The sequence below is a fragment of the Hibiscus syriacus genome, unplaced genomic scaffold, assembly GCF_006381635.1.
Source record: "Hibiscus syriacus cultivar Baekdansim isolate YM2019G1 unplaced genomic scaffold, ASM638163v2 tig00112402_pilon, whole genome shotgun sequence".
Taxonomy (NCBI): Eukaryota; Viridiplantae; Streptophyta; class Magnoliopsida; order Malvales; family Malvaceae; genus Hibiscus; species Hibiscus syriacus.
In genome coordinates, this window is record NW_024063323.1 from 2,021,747 (window position 1) to 2,045,616 (window position 23,870).

General features: G+C 35.9%; 2 protein-coding genes across 2 annotated transcripts in view; both read right to left on the reverse strand.

Annotated features, from left to right (window-relative positions):
• The window catches only part of LOC120179105 (caffeic acid 3-O-methyltransferase-like), a 30,622-nt gene extending 24,427 nt beyond the window's left edge, over window positions 1-6,195 (reverse strand). The window contains exons 1-4 of the mRNA XM_039184814.1: window positions 5,768-6,195; window positions 5,369-5,679; window positions 5,228-5,292; window positions 4,716-5,031 (exon numbers count right to left, since the gene is read on the reverse strand). Coding sequence (XP_039040745.1) covers window positions 4,729-5,031; window positions 5,228-5,292; window positions 5,369-5,679; window positions 5,768-6,180 — 1,092 coding nt within the window. The 5' untranslated portion in view covers window positions 6,181-6,195 and the 3' untranslated portion in view covers window positions 4,716-4,728. The remainder of the gene's footprint in view (window positions 1-4,715; window positions 5,032-5,227; window positions 5,293-5,368; window positions 5,680-5,767) is intronic.
• Window positions 6,196-13,432: 7,237 nt separating this feature from the next.
• On the reverse strand, window positions 13,433-17,513 carry LOC120179131. Its single transcript, XM_039184826.1, has 2 exons — window positions 17,350-17,513; window positions 13,433-13,850 (listed from the first exon to the last, which is right to left on the reverse strand). Exons 1-2 carry the CDS (start codon window positions 17,511-17,513, stop codon window positions 13,433-13,435), a joined length of 582 nt encoding a protein of 193 aa, XP_039040757.1.
• Between the last annotated feature and the right edge of the window lie 6,357 nt (window positions 17,514-23,870).

A 23,870-nucleotide genomic window follows, 5' to 3' on the forward strand; every position in this document is an offset into this window, starting at 1 on the left:
ATCATCTAATTTTTTTATTTTAATTAAAGATGCCCAAATTACCATGGAATCTTGATATTGGCGAAATAGATGATCCGTTGTTTCACCTGAACGCCCGCAAATTCCATAGCATGAATGAAATGCCATATGACGTCTTACTCTTTCCGTATTCGTAAGTAATCGATCATTCGCTAGTAGCCATAAGAAGATATTTATCCTCTGTAACCGTCGGTACTTCGCTATTACTGCCCATACCTTATGTGTATTGTCATCTTGACATTCATACTTCAGCTTTTAAGCTGATTTAATTGAGAAATGTCGATCAACACTCCATTTCCAACCCAGCGTATCTCTTCTACAATTCTGCTGAGGAGGCATCGTTGCATCCAGTCTATGCACAATATCGCTTGGTACTCTATCGATAATATCCTCCCATCGCCATTGCCCATGCCCTTTGACCATAGCAGCTACCGATCTATTCAGAAGATTGGCTCTCTCAGCTTGATTCACAATATATTTTTCCAATCCCACCAAAAATTCACAATACGCCCATTGCCATTATTCCAAGTCAAGCTTTGTCAAACATCTTGCCATACGTGAGTGATGCCTCTCCAAAGATGCGAGCTGCCTATATGATTAATGGATTCAGGGATTAAATCCACCCATTTATACTTAGTTCTTAGCACTCTAGCCCACAATTTGTTGGGATTAACTACTAATTTATTAGCTATCTTAATAAGAAATGCATAATTTTGAGTGCTTAATTTCTTCATGCCGAGACCACCCTTGATTATTGGATTGCAAACAGTCTCCCACTTAACAAGAGATACTCCTCATCCGGATTCAGTACGACCCCAAATAAAACCCCGAATTAATCTTTCGATCTCATCACAAATCCCTTTCGGAAGCTTAGTAGATTGCATAGAATAAAAGGGAATCGACGATAGTACTGTTTTTGCCAATGTGATCCTTCCCGCCAAGGATAACGATTTTGCCTTCCACCCTGTGAGTTTATCCCGAACTCTCGAAACAATATAACTATACGATGCCCTCGTAATCCGAGAATGCAGTAGAGGTACTTCAAGATACTTCCCCAAATTTTGAACTTCTTGGAACCCAAAAGCTGAGTTGATGAAATTTCTTAAATCTGATGCCACATTCTTCGAGTAATAGATGGTAGATTTCTGAATGTTTATTTTTTGATCCGAAAACTTGCAGAATAGGTCCAAGATATTCCGAATAACGTTACATTGCTCCATAGACATCTCCGCAAAAAGTACCAAATCATCCGCAAAGAAAAGATGAGAGAGAGCATGCCCATAACGACATAGACGAATAGGCTTCCATTCCCCATTATTGACTGCTCTCGATATCGCATGTGACAACCTCTCCATGCATATCACGAACAAATAAGGTGAAAGCGGACCCCCCTTACACAATCCTCTTGTGGGAGAAAAGGAATCCGACATAGCATCGTTCCAAAGTACCAGGGTCGAGAAAAAAGTTACACAACACATAATAAACAGTCTTAGGCTCTTCGGTATGTGAAGCTCTCTTAATGTTTCTTCGATGAAAGGCCATTCCAGTCGGTCGTAAGCTTTCTCTAGATCGATTTTTATGGCCATGTAGCTGATCCTTCCTTTTTTTAATCTCATGGAGTGCACTACCTCTTGCGCAACAATAATATTATATGTGATTGACCTATCCGAAACAAAACTCGTCTGGGTCTCCGATATCCAGTGGCTCATCAGAGGCTTCAGCCGATGCACAATAATCTTTGTAACCAACTTATATAATACTAAGCATAGACTAATAGGGCAAAATTGGTTAAAAGATTCAGGTGCTTTAACTTTTGGTATTAACACCAAAAGGGTGAGGTTGAATTCATTATCAAACTCCCCTCCTGCAAAAATATTCTGGATCAATCTACACACACTAAAACTTACAATATCCCAATTCCTTTGGTAGAAAAAAGCATGTAGTCCATCAACTCCAGGCACCTTTAGCAGACTCATGCTAAATAGGATGTCACGGATTTCTTCCGTGAATAAAGGTCTCGTAAGGTTGCTCGACTTACAATCAGAAATTACCGGAAAACACCCCTGGACCGAGTACCCAATCTCATAATCATTGGTACTAGTGAATAACTCCTTGTAAAAATTAACCGCCATCGAACAAAGCGCTTGTTAATCCGACACCCAATTACCATCTGATGTTTTAAGCGCACCAACATAATTATACCGACGTCTCATCATCGTGCATGCATGGAATTTTTTTTGTTTTTATCCCCCTGAAGAATCCATTAATTTCTAGACTTCTGAAACCACAAACTTTCCTCATTTTGAAGGACTTCTTCCAGCTCACTTTTCAACTTGGAATGCAACTTCACTAATCACCGAGAATAAACCGAGTTTAGGGCCTTATCAATACCTCGTAATCATGCCAGTAATTATTTTTTCTTCCTCCCAATATTCCCAAACAGCTCCAAGTTCCATTCGATAGCTTTGCTCTTAAAGGAATTGATATTGGTTAATACATCTGCGTCCTTATTCCAAGCTTCCGAAATGAGGCTATTGAATTGAGGATGATCTTGCCAAGCGAAAATAAAACGAAACGGCCTGATTCCATGTATTCTCGAGATATTCTGTATTTGCAGAAGGAGAGGACAATGATCCGAACCCACTCTGTCAAGGTGCAACACCATAGTACCCGGGAATGCTTCAGCCCAACAACTATTCATAAGACAATGATCTAACCGTTTACCAAGATTTCCTCTCCTCTATGTAAACGGAGATCCCCTATAGTCCACTTCGATTAATCCCATATAAAAAATAAAATCTGCAAACGACTTATTTACTCCTGATCCACGACTAGAGTCTCCCTCCCTCTCATCAAGGTGAAGGATGAAATTAAAATCACCGCCCATGATCCAAACTTCATTTTTACCGGGAGTAAGGTTCATAAGATGTCTCCATACTAAGCATCGTTTCTCCACTTGAGGACTCGCATAAACTACCGTAAAATATAACCATCTAGATACTTCAGCAGACCAACATCTACCATGAATAAATTGATGCGAAATTGTTAGAATTTCAACAGCAATCCTGTCTTTCCAAAGAATCCAAATTCCACCACTAAACCCATGCGCTTCAACTCTAAACGAATTTTGAAAATCGAATGCCCGAATAGCTTTATCTGCAGTCATTCCACTAATACGAGTTTCCAACAAAGCAACAACTCCAGGTCGACTTGTCCGACAATGTTCACAAAAGTAGCGTCTAAAGTTAGAGCTTCCAGCTCCTTGATAATTCCAAAATAGAAACTTAACCATTAAGAAATAAGAAAAAACCGAGAGCACACCATTACTGTGTAATATTCGGGTTAGCATTCTCGCTATCTGGGAGTGAGACTTCTTCCGTTACCATCACTGACTGCTCCATTGCTTGCAGGATTCCTTCATCCATTCCTTTTTCACACACATTAGAGGAACATCCTCCTTGTTGCTTTCTGCAATCACGTTGAGGATTCAACGTCGCATTCCGCAACCAATCCGTCAGAATTGTCGGGGAGAACTTGAAATCGTTGTTCTTTTTTTTAACCTTCAGCCCCTTGCTACTGTGCCCCACCTCTCTTCTATTAACCTTAGTACGATTATTTTGATTTTCACCTTTGTTTCGACCATCCTCTAAAATGATAACCGCCGCATGGTTTCCTCCTGTGAATGCATTGCGATGTGTAGTGACTTGGGGAATCTCTCCATCCTCCATGGCTACCACGTTGACCTGTTAAAATGTTCTATTATTTCCAGCATTCACCGACCCAACTGGATGTCCCAAACTACTAGCACCCACCTCCGTTTCACCACGACTTTGTAATCCGTTCCCTTTTGCACGAGTATCTGTCCGAGAACTGCTTCCTCGATGAGTTTCTGTTGTAGTAACTTGTGGACTTTTCCTGTGTGTTTCAGCTACGGCTTCCTCCGTGATTGTTGTAGAATTTCTTTCAAAATTATTATTTTCAACACCTAAGACAGCAAATCGAGAGCCTTTCGCATCAGCGCTGCTTACTTTATTAATTGTTGCAGGATTTTTCCTCATTCTCCTACGGCGCGTTTCAGAAATCATCCATGAGTACTGTCATTGATACCTTTTAACTGATATTGATACCTTAGGCCCAGAATCTCACTTTATACCACATAATTTGGGTTTCTTACAATTTGTTCCTTTAATATTATACTTTTTTCTCTCAAAATCGATCTTTATCCCGTAAAATACCAAAATTTAAACTTCAACATAGAAATCATTTTAATGGTAACTATTTTCAAAATTGATGGTTTAACTTCTCGAAAAACCATTGTGATTTTACTTGAATTATTTTAAAATTTGATCTCAAAATTCTTAGGGAATTACAACTAATTACTCTTGTACTTGGTATTCTATGAGATTTGTTTTACTTAAAAAAGATATTTAAAAATCTTTGAATCATTTGTTCAAATATTTAAGGGTAATTTATTTATATTAGATTCATGTAATGTTACTTCAATTATATATACAAGTAATAAACAGATTTAATATAAAAAAATACGTATTTGAATTCAACTATTATAAAAATTATAAATATCGGCACGTGCGATGCTTCTCTTACTACATTCCAATAGAAAATATAAAAGAAAACAATATTGGTTAAAAAATAAAAAGAAAGATAAATACCACACATAGTTTGAAAGCCCAGATAACTTAACCGATGGAATCAACCACTTTTATAAATTTCCATAACCCAATAATTATAAGCACGGCAAACGACCTTCAAAGAAGAGAAGCCAGCTTGTTTTGCCAATGTTTCGAACTCTTGTTTGGTCCTTTCTTTAGCCCCAGGAAGAACATGACATAAGTAAACATCTCTTTGGAAGGTTGTCTTTGTTATAATATCTGTCTGTGGAACGTCTGACAATATCGCTTCTATTGATACAATTTTGCCATTCTTCGACAATGCATCATAACATACTTTCAGTAACTTCAGGCATTGATCATCACCCCAGTCATGAAGCATGGTCTAAAAATATACAAAACCTTACATTAATCACAAGCTATTTTGTTTTCATTAAAAATACACAAAATTTACATAATAACAATTCTTTTGTTTGTTGTGATTATAAAACAGTTGGATTTAATTTCTTAAAATAATTACACGAAGTATTTGGACTAATCGAACTACGTGGGTTTAAAAAAGAATATATCTAGAAACTAACCTTCATAAAAATAACTTCGGATTTAGGAATTTCCGTGAACATATCCCCTGCTAAGTGCTCCACTCCTGAGATGTGACAGAAAATTATTAACTTGATTGTTGAAATGATTAGGACGCGGCAACAATGAGGTAATAATATTACCTGGGCAGGGGACAGTATCTTTAATGACTTGAGGCAGGTCAAAGTTAATAGCCTTAATTTGAGGGTACTTGGAAACGATGAGCTTAAGATTAGTACCCAAACCACCTCCCACATCGACCACTTGGCTTACACCCTCAAACCCATTGTAAGTTTGGAGGACTTGGTTCATGCCTAGGTCGGTGTAAACAGACATCGCACGATTGAAATTTTTGGACATTTCATCATCAGTGGCCTGCAGCTCAAACAAGTGCTTCCCAAATGCCCTCTCACTTGAGAACCCTCCCTCCAATATCATATCTTTCATGAATTTCCTGTCATAACCAATCAAATTTATTAAAATAACAACAACAAATGGCATGCATACTCTTGAGAATGGATAAAGAAAACTAGTTCACTTGCCAGCATTCGATGATGTGCTTCTCAAGGTGGATACGTTGCAATGGAACAAAGGAGATCCCACCTTCGTTTATAAGGAAGTATTTGCCGACCGATGAAAGGCCGTATGACCTCTGCATCTGCCCATCTTCGCCGGTGATTTGTTTGCATGTTAAGATGGAGTGAGTGGTTAAAAGCCTTAGGATTCGATCAACCATGGAAGGGGCGTCTGGGTTTTTGGTCGGAAGCTGAGACACGATCTCAGCAGCCGACAACGTACCCGAAGGAGTGTCGGCTTTGGATATGATCTCTAACAAGCCCACATCCACGGCTACTTTCAAACCGAAAGGAAGTGATGAAATGGAAGCCAAATGCATGGCTTGCAAGATGTCAGCTTCTTCATGTTCATTACATGAAATGTTTTGCAATGAACCCATGGCGTTTTTCGGTATCTTAGACAAGTTCAAGCTTATTACCAAGTATTCAAAACAACTTGATCTCTCACACTTAATTTCCAGCACCCAATCCCCCCACTTTATAGGTAAAAAAAAAACAGACAACAATGGGGTTCGAATATCTGAATATCCATATGTATTTCTGCTATTTTTTGGAGCTAATATATTTATTTATTTTGAAAAGTTGCGTGGGCAAAAGTTGAATTTAAGGCCAGCTTGTCATATACGTATCAGTTGAATAATTTTTATTAAAATATTATAAAAATAATATATATTTAGAATTTTTTTAATTATTAATAATGAATTTAATTTCCTTAGATGTAACTGCTCGAATCAAAACTTCTAAAACAAACACTTTTTTAAACAACAAAATCATCAAATTTGTATTAATTAAATAATAAATAGTTCTTCCTTTGACTTGAATATACATATTATGGAAAATCTACCATTTTTCTTCTATATCAACCAATAAACTTCTCATTTGGGTTAGATTTAAATCAAGTCACTACATTTTCTAGTAAACCCGTACTGCAACTGGCTTAGCAAATCAACGAAAAGATGAAAAAGATGTTTTTTTCATTTTCTAAAATGGAGGCTAAGTTGGCTGTTACGTGCAGTTTTTTATTTTGCAAGTCTAATGTAGCACACCAGTGGTGAATAACCATCTACTGTTACTATAATTCAAATCCCACTTGTAAAAGTTAACAAATCCCACTTGTAAAAGTTACAACTGCAAAACTTAAATCTCTTACCAATTCCCTCAATAGAGTCAAGGCCAAAATCAAATTAAACATTGTCAATTTATCAAATTATTTATTATACACTTTTTATTTCTCATTTTAATGGAAAGAAAATCAAATTATTTGTTATTTCTACTTTTCATTTTTTATTGTAATGAGAAGGACATAGAGAATAATAATTATTCTCTCTTTATGCATAGTAATGAATGCTCAAACACTCATGATGTATACTGTGTTTAAATTCGACATCTCTAGGAATAACAACTATCCCTTTAACCATTGAGGTAGTTTTGTTCACACAGGAACATCTTTAAATATATGATATAGATTGTTATCTCAAATTACATAAATAATGAATAGTGATTTTATTTGTACCTTGACTAAAAATGATAATTAAAATATAATGTAGATATAAGTGTAAAAGCATGCATGTATCAATTATTATGCATTATTAAATTTGAGTTCAATCCATTTTATTATAGCAAAACCCATACTGCGAGTGGCCAAAGCAAATCATCAAAAGGAAAGAAAAGGAAAGACTCATCATTATATTAACTTCAGATGCAAAAGAATCGGTTCGTTTTTAAAAATGAAGGCTAAGTTGGTTGTTACGTGCTGTTTCTTTCTCATCATTATTATTAATATTATTCTTTATTGTAATAAAACAGAGAATAATAATTATTCTTCATTTACTTTAACAAATCAAAGTACATAATAAAAAATTTTTAATGTCATAACTTTGACTGAAATCCATGTTAGTTGCACTTTTCATTTTTCAACCAAGATTTATATGTCAACTCTTTCGTATTTTTTTTATTTTAATATAGTTTACTAATTTATATCCTTGATTAGTTGCATTTTTTTTGAAGTGCAGATTAATTGCATGTATAATTAATTTTAATATTGATTATCAATCATTTATATTTCTTATTTTTCTTTTCTTTTTTCATGTCATCTTTGCTTCTTATTATTTTTTAATAACTCTGCTTCTATTGCTCATTTTCATTCGTTTTTATGACACATGTTTGGTGTCGACACCATTTTTCGCCCTGACGGGGGGGACAAGAACTGACGTGGGGATTACTCTTGTAAAAGGTTTTGAAATGTGAGGAGTTGGCACCAATAATTTAAGGTGTGATTAGGACACCATAAAAACTGGGTGATTTTAATAAAACATTTTATTTTTATCAAAATACCAAGTTTTAAGGTTTGTAAAAATCCAGAAATCAGGTTCGGTGTCAGTTACGCGTGGGGAAGGATTAGCACCCTCACAAGCGCCCAAAAATTGTACCTGGTTGATTACCCTATATTTAGAATTGGAAACTTTGAGTTCGAACTTTATTTAATTTAAAAATCATTACGGATTTAAAGTTAAAAAGAGTATTCATTTATTAAGGCCGATAACATTCGCCCCTAGCATGAATGCGGGAGATCAACTATTGTGCCCAATAACCAAATATTACCTCGATATTTTAGAAATCATGATGCAGTTTTGAAAAGGATGTCGACCTATTTCGGGAATCACCATTAGTCACCCCCTGAGCATACTTGTGGGAGATATACCATTAATTCCCTAATAAGTGAACATTACATTAGGTTTTAAAAATAAAATGCAATCAAACAAATTTTATTCGTCCTAATTAACTAAAGGTAAATTAAGGCTCTCTCTATCTTAAAGTGTCAAATTATGAGAATTAGAGAATATAAAGGCACAAACCTAGAGATGTAGGTTCTAATATTAACCTTATTTGATTTTTAAATCAATTATTGAATCGAATAACCGAGATGTTCCCTTGAGCATTTAGGCAAGGTCCGACTCGAATTATTCCCTAAATCAATAGGACTATATTGAAATCTAGATAAAAGTGGAGGCTCTATTTAACCTATTTGATTATGTCAATCTTAAAGGTCTAATTGAAGTGCAGGGAGTAAAGGGTCAAAGATCTAAAAATTCGAGTTCTAAAAGACTAGAAGTTTAAAGACCTAAATCAATAATTCCTAAGAATTATCTATATTAACCTAAAAAAGGGATTTAAATTAAATCTTATTTTAGAAAATATTGATGATTAACAAGTTTTAAAAAGTCAAGCAATCGATTCAAGTAATCAGGCATCTTATGCGAAAACTCGACTCGAAATGCTCCCTAATTAATAAATATGGTGTCATCCTAATTTCTAAGTCCGATTTGAATTGTTAACCTAATCTAAGAAAAAAATCTAAAGATTGTTTAAAAAAAACTATGAAATATTAAAACAACTAATAAACCTAATAAATTAAGCTAAAAAAACAAAACATAAAAAAATAAACAAAAATACAAGGATCAAATTGCATGAATATCAAATTACTAAGCTAAAAAGATATAAACTAGGCATATGATGAGGACTAAATTAAAACAAATTAAAATTTAATGACTAAATGTAAATAAAAATAAAAAATAGTTTAGGGACTAAAATGCAAAAATTACAGGGACTAAAAGATAATTACCTGTTTTATTTGAGCCTAAAATAATCTACTAAACTAAAATGGAAAAATTACAAAATTAGTCCACACAAATTAAAACAAAATTTAAAAAGTCACTACACATGACCAAAGTGTAAAAACACGCTAAACTTATAAGGACCAAACAGAGAATAACCCAAAAATACAAAGCATGCAAGAAAAGGGAAAATAACAGTTTTAAATCCTACATATGACCAGAATGAAAAAATACGCTAATGTTAGAGGGGCCAAAATATGAATAACCCAAAAATTACAAAGCACACAATGAAAAGGGAAAATAAAAGATTTGGTCCCTACAGGTGACCAAAATGTAAAAACATACTAAACCTAGGGGACCTAAGCATGCTTTTACGCTAAACTATTTCTATATACACCAATTTTTCTATTTTACTTCATTTCAAACCAAAAATTATAAAAAAACCATAAAAAATCAAATGCTCTCCCCTATCCCTCGGTCGGCTTACAGCCGACCTCCTTGGATCCCTCTCTGGCTGCCGTCTGGCCCTATTCTGGTTGCCACACGCGGTAGTCAGAACACCCAAAAGACCCAAAAAAAACCTAGATCTACTAGCCTAGACTCTTTTTAGGGCTAAAATTACAAAAAAAGCCCTAAGATTCTCGAAACTACCCTATACCCTTCGCTTTCTCCAGACACCGACTACTTCCGACGACGCCTCCCCGACTCAGGTAAACTCAAATGTATTATTTTATTTATATTTTTTAGTTTTTTACTACGAAAATGCTTGGGTTTGTTGTTTCGACTAAAAAAGCTATTAATTTTTTACTGTTATTCGAAATCTAAAGTAGGCTTCTACCCATATTTTTACCTTTTTTTAAACGAACTAAAAAAATGTTGGTTTATTCAAAAATTGAAAAAAGCTTTCATTTTTTTACTGAGATTCGGAACTAAGAGTAGTGAAAAACAAAAAAAACTACTCGAAATTAAAAAAAAAGGAAAAATAATAACCTTGATTATGCTATTTATTGCTTCGAAAAACCAGTTATAGAGAAAAAATCGAACCTCTCTAAGTCATTAATGATCGAGTTTTATACCCATTTACAAGGAAAATGCAATGATGATTTTTTGTTTTGTTGTTGGTTGTCTCTGATGCAGTGGCGTGGAGTGGTGGTGGTGGTGGCGTACGTGGAGTGCTCTTCTGGTATTAGGACAGAGAACGATGGCTGTTGATTGGGGGATTTGGGTGGCTACCCTAGGGTTAGGGTTAGACCCAGGTCGGATCTAGTTTGGGCCCCAGGTCGGGTTTAGTATTTAGGTTGGTTTGGGTTGGGCTTGAGGTTGATTTGTAAATGGCGTAATAAAAAATGGCGATTACAACTGCCCTCTTTGCTCATTGTTGTGAAACAAAAATGAAGCAAAGATAATAAAGCGCCATTTTTTGGCTCAATCTCTGTTCTTCAAGCTGCGGGTTCTTCTCATCATGAACTTTCTGCTGGAAATGTTGATCCCTCGAGTAAGGTGTTGCTGATTCGAAATGTCGTGAATCGAGAAAAGGTTGAACAATTTCTTCTCATTACTAACTTCTTTTCCCTCAATCGGATGAGTTCATCTCATTAAGAAATCTTCATTGGAAATGCTAAACCCTAAAGCAAGGCATTACTGATTCAAAAATGTCGTGAATCGAGAAAAGGCTGAACAAGTTCTTCTCATTACAAATTTTTCACCCTCTATCGGATTTATTCTTCTCATTATGAACTCTCTATTGGAAATATTAATCCCTCAAGTGAGGTTTCGCTAATTTCAAATACCATGAATCGAGCAAAGGTTTAACAAGTTATTCTTATTACGAACTTTTTCTTCCTCTATCAGATGAGTTCTTCTCATTACGAACTCTCCATTGGAAATGTTAATCCCTCAAGTGAGGTTTCACTGGTTCAAAATATCGTGAATCGAGTAAAGGTTGAACAAGTTCTTCTCATTACGAACTTCTTCTCCCTCTATCGGATGAGTTCTTATTATTATGAAATCTCCATTGGAAATGTTAATTGGTTTATCATCTCTTTGAAGAGTTTTAAACCTGTAAAAGATTATCATATGTCAATGATTTGTATTTCAAGTACCCGGAGGTATTGACCAGATGGTCTTTAATTTTGCTGTGATCAATTCCTTCAATGGTAAAAGAAAATATGGACTGATTATTTTTTCTCATGAAATCTTTATTGACTCCCTGAATTCCTTTCAGACATTTAAAACTTGATGCAAAATTAATGTGCATGCTCCTATTTTGTAAATGCTTGAATATGCATGATGTGATTTTTGTGTGTTTTGAGTCTTAAGGGCTCGTAAGCCTTTGTTTTACTTTTTTCCTTGTCGAGACGTTGTCTTCGCTAGCTTCTTGTTTGATTCTTAATCCTGAAAGACTAATATCCCAAAATTCTATGCGTATCTACCCAAGAGTAGCATGAGATATGCCTTAGAATAAATTGTGTTATGTCATTTTCATTATTTACTATGCTATTCGGGATGTTGTCGTATCTTATCTCGCCCTTTTGTCAATCACTTGCTTCAATGAGTATAAATATCAACCTGATGGACTACCTTGGATTCCTAGTATTTTATAGGTTAATTAAAAAGTAATACCAAGAAATTACTCGTTTAGAATTTGGATTATGCTAGGCTATTCATGACACGCAGAAATGAATGATTTGAAGATTGAAATGATAATCATGAAATTTATTGATGAAATATAAGTTTTACACAAAGTCATGGCAATCAAAAGAATTGAAAAGAGATTCTAGAAGCAAAAAGAATATGTCATAATGAATTCTAGAACACGTGAAGTCTTTCCCGAATCACTAGTCTTTCGAGAGAGTTTATTTACTGGATGCCTCAACATTAAAATGCATTTGAGCTACTCTATAAGATTTTCAACTCAAATCCTTCATTTAGTCTCAAGATGCCCTTTGCGGGTTTACACCTTGAACCCTCATTTTTTTCTTTTTCTACTACTTTTTTTTCTTTTTCTTTTTTTTTCTTTTATCTTTTGTTTCTTAGGCTTGATATTTCTTGACAGATTGTGCATTTACTGGGTTTTAAACACTTTTTCGTCCATCTATGCCAAAATTAATGCTCATCCAGAGAAGGCCTTTCTGACAACGTATGACCCCTCCCAATTGGCCATCCACTTCCCACGAAAATCTTTCTGGATCGATAAAATCTTTTTAAGTACTAGATCTCCCTCTCGAAACTCTCTTGAGTGCACATTCTTATCGTGGGCTCTCATCATACTCTTTTGGTACATTTGACCATGACATATATCATTCAACATTTTCTCTTCAATAAAATTCAGTTGATCAATGCGAGACTGGATCCATTTTGTTTCATCCAACTCTAGTTCTTTCAATATTCAAAGTGATGGAATTTCAACATCAATGTGTACTACTGCCTCTGTTCCATATACTAGAGAGAAGGGTGTTTCCCCTGTCGATGTACTCAAGGTCGTCCTACATTCATATAGGGCAAAGGGTAATTTCTCATGCCAATCTCATAAGTCTCAGTAGTCTTCGTAATTATCCTTTTTATTTTTTATTCGATGCTTCTACTGCCTCATTCATTTTCGGGCGATAGGTCACGGAGTTGGCATGTTTTATCTTGAATTGCGCATAAAGTTCATCCGTCTTCTTATTATTCAGATTAGTAGCATTATCTATGATGATTCTTTCCGGTAATCCATATCGACATTTATTTCCCTCTTTATAAATTTGTAAACTTTAGATCTCGTGATACTAGAATAGGAAGCAACCTCTACCCACTTTGTGAAATAATCGATTGCCACTAAGATGAATCAATGACCATTTCAAGCTTTTGGTGTGGTTGCACCAATGACGTTCATACCCCACATAAAAAACGGCCAAGGTGAGCTCATGACATGTAAAGGCAAAGGCAGTGCTGGATTTTTATCCGCATATATCTGGAATTTATGGCATATTCTTACGTAATTGATGTAATCTATTTGCATCGTGACCCAATAATATTCTTATCTCATGATCTTTCTGGCCATAGATAAACCATTTGTATGTGTTCCACATGCTCCTCCATGCACCTCTTCAATTACATTTTTTACTTCTTTGGCAATTACACATCTCAATAAAACTTGGTCACTGCCCCTTCTGTATAAGATCTCCCCATCAAGGAAGTATCCAGTTGTCATTCTTCTTATTGTTTTCTTGTCAATTTCAGATGCACCGGGAGAATATGTTAGGTACCTCATATACTGTAGGATATCGTGGTACCATGGATGGCCATCCGTTTCTTCTTCTAGAAGATAAAAATGAGTCGGAGATTCATATACTTGGATCTTTATTGGCATCATGTATGTCCACTTATTAGCTTTAAACATTACCGCCAAGGTAGCCAAAGCATCAGTCATTTGATTATCTTCTTGGAGGAGATACCTGAACGTGACATCCTCAAATTCTTTTATTAGTTCAAGGATCAAATTTTGATATTCGACTAGCTTCGGGTCTTTTGTCTCCCATTTCCTCTTAGTTGGTACACTACTAATGAGGAATCTCCATATACTTTAAGCATTTTGACCTTTCTTTCAATAGTTTCTTTTAACCCTATAATGCACGCTTCTTATTCTACCATGTTGTTGGTGCAAAACAATTATAATCTACTTGTGAAAGGATATAGATATCTTCTGGGGAAATCAACACTGCCCCAATTCCTTTTCCTAGAGTGTTAGAGGCTCTATCAAAGTACAATGTCCAAGATTTGTTCGCCTGGCGCTTTCTTCTTCGGTATAAATGCACATCAAATCCTCGTCTAGGAAATTGAAGTTTAGAGACTCATAATCCTCTGAGACACGACTTGCAAGAAAGTTGGTTGTGACACTCACTTTTATTGTCTTTTGGCTCACTTAGACAATATCAAATTTAGATAACATAATCTACCATCTAGCTAGTATGCCAACCAAAGTAGGGGACTCCATAAAATATTTTAATGGATCCATCCTCGATATCAACCATGTGGTATGGTATAACACCTACTGCCTGAGTCTCCAGGTTGCCCATACTAAGGTACAACACAACTTTTAAATCGATTAGTATCGAGTCTCGCAATCGGTAAACTTCTTGCTCAAGTAATAAATGGATCTTTCTTTTATTCCTGACTCATCATGTTGTCATAGCACGCAATCCATTGAATTCTTGAAAACCGTTAAGTAGAGAATTAACGGCCTTCCAGGTACTAGTTCTACTAGTACGGGTGTATTGGACAAGTATTTCTTGATAATTTCCAGAGTCTCCTAGAATTCGCTATTCCATACCTCAGGATTATTCTTCCTGAGCAATTTAAATATTAGATCGCACTTATCGGTCAACTGAGAAATGAATCGTTAATATAATTTAGTCTTTCCAAGAACCCTCAAACTTCTTTCTATGTACGAGGTACTAAATGCACTTTAATTGCCTTGACCTTATCTAGATCAATCTCGATTACTTTCTGGCTCACCATGAAACCCAGTAGTTTCCCTGATTTTACCCCAAATGTTCATTTGGCTTGATTAAGCTTTAATTGGTACTTCCTTAATCTTTGGAACAATTTTCTCAGATTCTTTAAACTTGGCAATCATGTCATCTATGTATACTTCAATTTCCTTGTGCATCATGTCATGGAAAATAGTTACCATGGTTCTATGATAAGTTGCCCCCGTATTTTTCAAACCAAATGGCATCACCCTATAGCAGAAAGTTCCCCACATGGTTATAAATGTTATTTTCTCCATGTCCTCAAGATTTATTTTGATCTAATTATACTCCTGAGAAGCCATCCATGAAAGAAACTAGGAATGCCCCGCAGTATTATCTACCAGAGTGTCTATATGAGGCAAGGAAAAAATTTCCTTCGGGCTAGCCCTATTAAGGTCTCGATAATCCACGCACATGTGGACCTTCCCATCCTTCTTAGGTACCGAAATTATATTGGCTACCCATTCAGGATATTTCACCTCTCGAAGGGAACCTGCATTGATATGTTTTGTTACTTCCTCTTTGATCTTTAATAACATCTTTGGTTTAATTATCCTAAGTTTCTGTTGAACTGGCTTGCATTATGGTTTAATGGGCAACGTGTGGAATACTATATTAGTGCTCAACCCATGCATATCTTGATACGACCATACGAAGACATCTTTAAACTCTTGGAGCAAACTCATCAAATCTAGCCTTATTCCTGCAGATGGAGTAGTTCCAATTTTTATCTCTCTCTTTACTTCCGTTGTTCCCAAGTTCACGAGCTATGTTTATTCTTTGTGGGGTATAATATGTTTTTCCTCTTTTTCCTTTAATATTAATAGCTCATTAGGAACTCCACAGTCTTCCTCATCTTTGTACTCATTGACTTCTTCCAGACATAATGGTTACTGAAAATCTATCTTGTAACTTCCTCAGGAACATTTATTCTAGTATTATTGTGACATCTGCATAAATTTTTTTCTGGTGTATTGGAACATAAAGAATAAAGAATATGATGTAAAGAATACAATGCAAAATGCGAAGAATGAAAGTGATTGCCATTTAAGAAGAAAATAATCTTTCATTAATCAACTTGATAATCATTGAGTTTTACAAAAAGTTCATTTAGATACTTTCAAGATGCTGACACAAATTATTTATGGGCATTACTTTGGGTTAACTCTAAAAACTACGGGAAGGTCTTCGGCTGTCCAGTTGTTGAGCTTTTCACCGGGGAAGCAATGACGGATTCCAACTAGAAACTTTTCAGGTTGGTTGCCTCTGGTAATCATATTGATTGATAGTTCTTTCAAAGCTTCTCCCATCCATTCCTCTTCTTTCGTCAGGTTCTTAATCCCGATAGCACTTGCCAGCTACTGCTCCACATCGTACACTCCTTCAAATTTGAAAGAGTTCTTTAGAGGAGGGAAAAAAATGAGTTCTCCAGGGATGTCCTTTACTTTTAACATGGTTTTTCTCGCTTCAGCCCTTTTCCTCAACTCTTGGCCGTGTTGCTGGAAGATGGGCTTAAACCGGAGCCCAAAACAATATCTCTTCTATTAGATAGTTATGGGCCATACTAGCCCTTGCAAATTCTTTCCCAGTCCCTTGCCGGTCTTTTCTCATCTTTCCAAGGTTTGCCTCACCGCCATCTTGGTACAATCTGATAGTGCGGAGCATGAAATTTTTCTTTCTTCGTCCACATATGTCATATTAATAAAATCTAAGACCCTGAAGGAGCATTTCAAGGCATCCTCGTTGACGTCAATGTACGGGGCATCGGACGTTATAGAAGTAATGATATCTTGTTTAGTTTTAATGCTGACTAATCTCCCATCAATTAGGAATTTTAACTTTTGGAGTAGAGATGAAGGAACTAGTCCTGTAATATGGATTCAGGGTTTCCCCATGAAGAAGTTATAGGTCCAGTTAACAAGGGTATCTCTATTTTCCCCACTACGTCATTCTAGGTTTCATCCAATGCCCTGATGACATTATGATAAGCTTTCATGTGTGAGATATCTACAGGCATCCTTTCCAGCATAGCCAAAGGCATCACATTTAAAGCAGACCCGTTATCTATTATAACCCCCGATAATATCTCATTATTCTCTCCAAGATCTCATAGTCAGTGAATGTGATATAGTTATCTTCAGCTATACATCCCACGATTCGTGATATTTAAAGCCTTGATGGACCCCATTATTCTCTCCAAGATCTCATCGTCAGTGAATGTGATATAGTTTTCTACAGCTATGCTCCCACGATTCCATCTAACTTATGTGTCAAGATATCCTCAGGGACGAATGTCTGGTTGAGTACTTTTAGCAAGGCATTCCAAAGTACTTCTGAGTTGATTAATAGATCCAATATTGAGATTTTGGCCTACTTCTTCTGAAGTTGTTCCACTATGTTGTATTCACTGTGCTTTAAAAACCTTAGGAATTCACGACCCTGAGCTTCAGTCACTGGCTCATTAATGTTCGGTGAAGGTTCTTCATTGAATATTTTTTGTACTACCACTACCACTGCCTTAGCTTTGGCTTTTGCCTTGTCTGCCTCTATAGACGTCTCAGGTGAATAGCACCTTCCACTCCTCATGAAGTAGCCTACCTCCTTACTTCTTTCGTGAGGGACTTCTTTTCCGCACTTTTCTTCTCAGAAGACCTTGACCCCTCTGGTATAGATACACTAGCTATGTAACTCCTAGGAACCTGCCTTGTGTCCTTAAATGGGAAGAGAGACGGAGTTGTAATCACAACTTTAGGAGTTATTGATGATGAGCTCTCGTTTATGGGTCTAACTATGATGATCACAGGCTTCCTTGTTCCCGGTATCCTATTAGAGCTATCGATCATACATATATACATCTTTCGTGGGTTCTCATCTTTATTGAAGATTTTCACTTCACCGTTGTTCATAATCTCCTAATGTAATCCTTGAAATTCATAGCAATTCTAAATGTTGTGGTCCTCCTTTTGGTGATACTCACAGTATATTTCACGTTCCATCAGTTTCAGCTTGGGATTACTGCTGATCATTCCTAATGTGCGTAGTTGTCTGAACACCAAGCTAAGAGGAGATTTGACTTATGATACATTCCTCTTTATCCTCCTATTCACACTTTCATCAATCATATTGACTCCTTGACCTCTATGATAGGGCATGGGTGAGTGTTCGCAGCTAGTGTTTTGAACTCCAGGTCTCTAATGTTGATGAGATTTTACACAGATATTCGAATATGCTATCAAGAGTGAGGCATAGATTTCTGAATATGACACTGGCACATGTGAGAAAGTCATTCTCGTAATCTCTCTTCTTGGCCCTATATTCTCATTGGCATTTACTTTATCTGCCCTAGGCTGGGTGATCGTGACACTAGCCACAAAGTTTTTGTGATAAGTGTTTGCATGATTCACCTAGTTTTTGTTCCTTTTAAAATAGGGCTTCTTTGACCCTTATTCTCCCTCAATCTTTTCACTCTTAATGGCATTTTCAATCAGTTCTCCTCAAATTACCATGTCAGCAAAATTCTTAGTAGCATTTCCTAACAGATGCTCGAGATACAGTGTTTTCATTGTATTTACGAAAATGATGATACCCTCCTTTTCTAGTAATGGGGGTTGCACCTGTGCTGCCACATCACGCCACCTTTGGGTGTATGCCTAAAGGTTTCATTATTTTGTTTCTCCATGTCTTGTAGTCTCCATCTTTCAGGTACTAAGTCAGTAACGTGGCAGTACTACTCCAAAAATGCCCGGGACAAATCCCTTCATTATTTGACGTGGGATTTGGTTAATTGGTTTTACCACTTTATAGCCGATCCGGTCAAACTAACCCAGAAACAATGTATCAATAGCTTCTCATTTTCAGTATAACCCACCATTCTTCTGTAATTCATAGTGAGGTGAGCAGATGGAAAAGTGGTCTCATCGTACTTTTTGAAGTCCGGTTATTTAAACTTCGAGGGAAGTATAAGATCAGGAACTAAACTTAGCTCCCTTACGTCCGTCCCATAAAAAGGTTCTACTTCTACTGACCTTACTCTTTCCTCTAGACTTTTCAGTTGCTGGGTTATCTCACTATTGGACTTCTTTTTTCCTGCTAATTCATTAAAGTTGGGCGTCAACTCTTCTACGCCTGCTTCAACATGCCTTACCCTAGCAATATGTGGGTAGTTCATTGGGAATGAGGGTTGAGTGTGGTGTTGTTGATTGGTCACGTAGATTACAGAGTGAGTCTCCTATAGAGCTGGAGATCGAACAAAAATATGCATATGTGTAAAATCGAGAGGAAACGAGGGATCCAGTGTAAAACCCAATGGGTGTTGAGGGTCGGATGCATACCCAGCTAGGTACAATGATCCCGATCCAAAACCTGGGGGATGCGAGGGCTGTTGATCGGATGATGTTAGTTGGTAAATTGTGGCTTTTTCATCTGTCAAATTCTTCTTGAATATATCCTCAATCTTCTTAAGTAGATTGAGCTATGAGTTTTCTATTTCTGCTTCTATTTTAATAAATCTTTCTCTCATTTCCTTTTATGCGTCTCTGTGGTCTTGCTCGATTCAGGCTTGTCTCTCTTCCATTTTTTTGGTCGACTTACGAGTTCCATAGGGGTGTGAAGTGTATGCCAATATCACTACAAATGATCGGAAATCATATTTTATTATTTGGTGTCTTATTAAAAGAATGAATTGTTGAAATGCAAGCACTAAGATTTAAACACTAGAAAAACATAAAAACGCAAGTGCAAACGATATTGATACCAAAATAACTCTATTCAAAATGTTCTTAACAACACACAATGCCTAAGCACTTAGGCAAAGAAAGTACATCCACAAGGAACTAAATATAATATATATCTATATCTCCTAATTTTTCAAGCTATATCATCACCTCTATAATGCGTCGCTCTTCTTCAGACTCTAAAATAAAAAAAAAAACTCTTAAGGCCACCGCTTCTTTAGACAACTCAAAGACTTGGCGAGCGACCCCACTGGCCTGATCAACTGCCTTCTCCATGTCTTCATGATGCATTTGAATGGTATCATTAACCTATCGCAATGTAATTCCCAGCTCTTTCTTACTCAACGGACGACTTTCTTCAAGCTGCTTGATTCATTAATGGCATATTTGTATTGTTCCTTCCAACTCAACAATCTTGACCTTTAAAGTTTCATTTTCCTGCCTAGCCATTTCTCGTGCGGATGAGTAAATCAAATCTCCTCCTTCCAACTCAGCTATCATCTTCTTCAACGCCTCATTCTCTCTTCGAATAAAGATACCATTGTTGTTGTAGGGATTCTAAAAAACTTTCTCCAAATTAATCAGTTGTGATTCGAGTTGCTCAATTTATGCTCGTCTCTACTCTAGCTCTTGATTAGCCTCATCCCTTTGTTCTCTCAATCTCTGGACATGTTGCATGGCTCGATTTTTTCCTCCAGTCTTCTTCTCGTGCTTCTCTCCACTCCATTGAGCTTTATCTTTAAAGCCTTAGTACTATGATGCATACCTTTGGCTTTTATGTTCTTCTCCAAATCTCTGAAATCTCAGTCTAGAGCGTCAAAACTCTCTTGGACTTTCTCTTTTTCCTTGGCTAACTGTTTTATCACCCCATCTCGCTTAATTAGCTTGAGCTCCTACATCGTTCATTCATCCCACGTCATTCGGGATCCTTCTTAATCGTTCCTCAATGGTTAACCCGTCTTCCAAATTTGGCTTCAGGGTGTTATCATTGATCCTCCCTGACCTTCAAATATATTATAGGCTAGCGTGAAAGTTGGCTATATCATCTTGAAGTTCATAAAATATGCTTTTGCTAGGCAGTGTAAATATTTGAGATCTGGTCTTGGTAACATGGGGTTGAGAAAGAAAACTCTACCTCCTTTAACCCATGAGTAACTGGTACGAATTATCGGGTACTGAGCTATCGAAATATTATTAAGGGAGTAGAACCAACTGCTCCACATAGTCCATCCAACATAATAAAGTTATCATTGTCGCATCTGTACAGTATGTCTTCTTTGGGCAACCAATATGCTTTCCAGACTATCTTAGTGTCTTTCACATTTCGGAGGGCATCAACCAATTCGTTTCTTTTGCAATATTCCGAGATTTGGCACTTCTCAAGGAAATCCAATAGAGAAAAAATTTGATTGTTGCGTTCGAGCCCAACCCTTTTCAACTATTTAGTAATAACTCCACCACCATACCAGCAATAGTAATGCACAACCGATAATCTGATCTACCCCTAATCGCCTACACGAGTTTAAGGACAAGAAAGTTTTTGTTACGATGGTCGGTGTAGGATTCTCTAGCAATGAATTTGACATAATCAATTACGACAATGTTGAAATGATCTACCTTTCTCGGGAAAACCACCAAACCATACATTGCGAGCACAAAGTGATCTCTTCTCTTATTGGATAGCGTTTGCTCGTAAATCAAACTCTTTAGCTTAGCCTAAGAGATCCCCCTCATCCTGAATATACTCCTCGACCCATTCTTTAGTTTTTCCCGTCATAGTAACCATCTTGGTTGTGAACCCCTTGGGTCAGATCGCCTTGGTGTAAAGTGAGTGTCTTTTGACATTTGGTACGTTCAGTAAAGTAGTATATTCAGCCAAAGCTCGAACCACTACAGCATCGATCGGTACCCTCAACAATTTGACTATATCACCGTATACTTCTCTGAATAACATCTTCTCAATCTCAACCCAACTAGCTCATATTCTTGATAACTCGAACCAATGTTCTTGCTTTACGCTGATAATAACCTTCTCTGACAAAAAAGATTCTTCAGCAGCCGTAATATAACACCTATATACGTATATACGTTTCCGTATATGTATACAAGTGTCAAATTACTTTAAAAACGGTTTACCAATTTTATAAAGTATTTACAATTTTGTTGCAACTTAATTTCCATATAAATAAACATAATAAACAAGTTTTCATTAAAAACAAATTACAAAATGTTATGTTAAATTTAATTACATGCTAAAAGGTTTACAAAAGGATTACTACCGTCCTATTGTTACTGGTGAATGATATCTGCTGCTACGGCTTCTCTCCTTACTTGATTAATTCTGTTGCTACCTACGCGAGGAAATACACACTTTAAGTATATCTTAGTGAGTCATAATATAATAAATAACCTTTGAGTATCCATACATATTATATTCTCCATTTTTCATAATCATTTTTCATGATTCTTTTCTTTTCACTTGTAACCTCCATTTATGTTTATAATACACCATTATGCACTTTAAACTATAACATCTTTTCTATTGATGATGCACCCATATGCATTTCAACTGTAGTATACTTTTTTATTGATAATGTACTCATATACATTTCAACCATGGTATACATTTCTGTTGATAATGTACCCATATACATTTCAACTCTAGCATGCTCTTCTGTTGATAATGCACCCCTATGCATTTCAACTCTAGCATACTTTTCTGTTGATAATACATCCATATGCATTTCAACTCTAGCATACTTTTATGTTGATAATGTACCCATATACATTTCAACTAAAGTATGTTTTTTTGTTGATAGTGTACCCATATACATTTCAAATATGGCATCCATTTATGCCAATAATGCACCCATATGCATTAGTATTCTCATTTCTTTTAGAGCAATTCATACTCCAACTCATACACAATATCATTTCCATATATTCAATAAAATATAGTAATTACACTAAAACATACATTAACAATTAAATAATTCATATTAAATAATTGCTAATTATTTTAATCTAGATTACATACCATAAAATATACTCACCTGGCTTGCCTTGCTTAGATATCCAAAAAGAGAAGATAATTACTCTGGAACTTGGCCCTTCCCTTTCGACTTACTCGACTCAGGATCTTGATTCGATCTATTCCACATTCATAAAATACATGCAAAATATCAAATGTTAGTGTGTTTCCTAACAATTACAACTTACCATTAATCAAAATACTTATTATTAACTTTCTACAACAATATCAGCCCCAACTTAAAATTTCTGGCCCTTCAGTATCGATACCCCTACTATGGTATCAATACTACTCTATTATGGTATCGATACCCCTTTTAGTATCGATACCAAAATTAGATTCGATGTAGCCTGGTATCGATACCCTCACCATGGTATCGATACTACTATGTTATGGTATCAATACCCTCCCTTCGGTATCGATATCAAAATTAAGTTCGATGTTTCCTGGTATCGATACCCTCACCATGGTATCCATACCACATCGCTTGGTAACGATACTGTTTGACTCAGTATCGATACTTCTCATATAATTTAGCCCAATTTTTGCCTATGGTATCAGTATTGTTCTATCAGTACCGATACCCCTGCCCAGATTTTCTAGTTTTCAACCCAAAATTTACCCAACTTTGGCCAATTTTCATCTCATTTACCCCTAACAATACTATAACACTTCTCTACTTAACCTTACTAACTTTCCTTATTTTAAACACTTAAAACATCTAATATTCCTCAAGAGCATTTGATTCTAAGAATCACACCATAATTTATATCTTGTTATTTCACTCAACCAATGCTTCTAATCTTTCATTTACCTTATTGACAAGTCAATTTTACCAACAAACATTAATAAACGTTCATATTTTAACATATCATTATAAAACCCATTTTTTTAATCTCTAATATCTCATTCATAACTTAGTTTTAATCTCCTCTAAACCTTCCTTAAGCTTCCATCATATACAAGGATTTGATAACCAACAAAAATTGAAGGAATAAATCACTAACTTGAGAACTTACCTTTGAGCTGTGGAGGAGCTTAGTTACGAGAAAGAGGAAGAAAAGAGAGAAATAAGACTTTTTTAACCTAACCTCTTTTTTACCCTTTCTTTAATACCATCCAAATGACATTTTAAATTCTTTTTCATTTAAAAGACCAAAATGCCCTTTTAATGCTCCA

Coding starts and splice junctions, on each gene's coding strand:
- LOC120179131 (XM_039184826.1), bottom strand. CDS start 17,513: ATGAGGAGTGGAAGGTGCTATTCACCTGAGACGTCTATAGAGGCAGAC. Junction 13,851..17,349: donor CAGGGTCGTGAATTCCTAAG/GTTTTTAAAGCA, acceptor TGTCACGTTCAG/GTATCTCCTCCAAGAAGATA.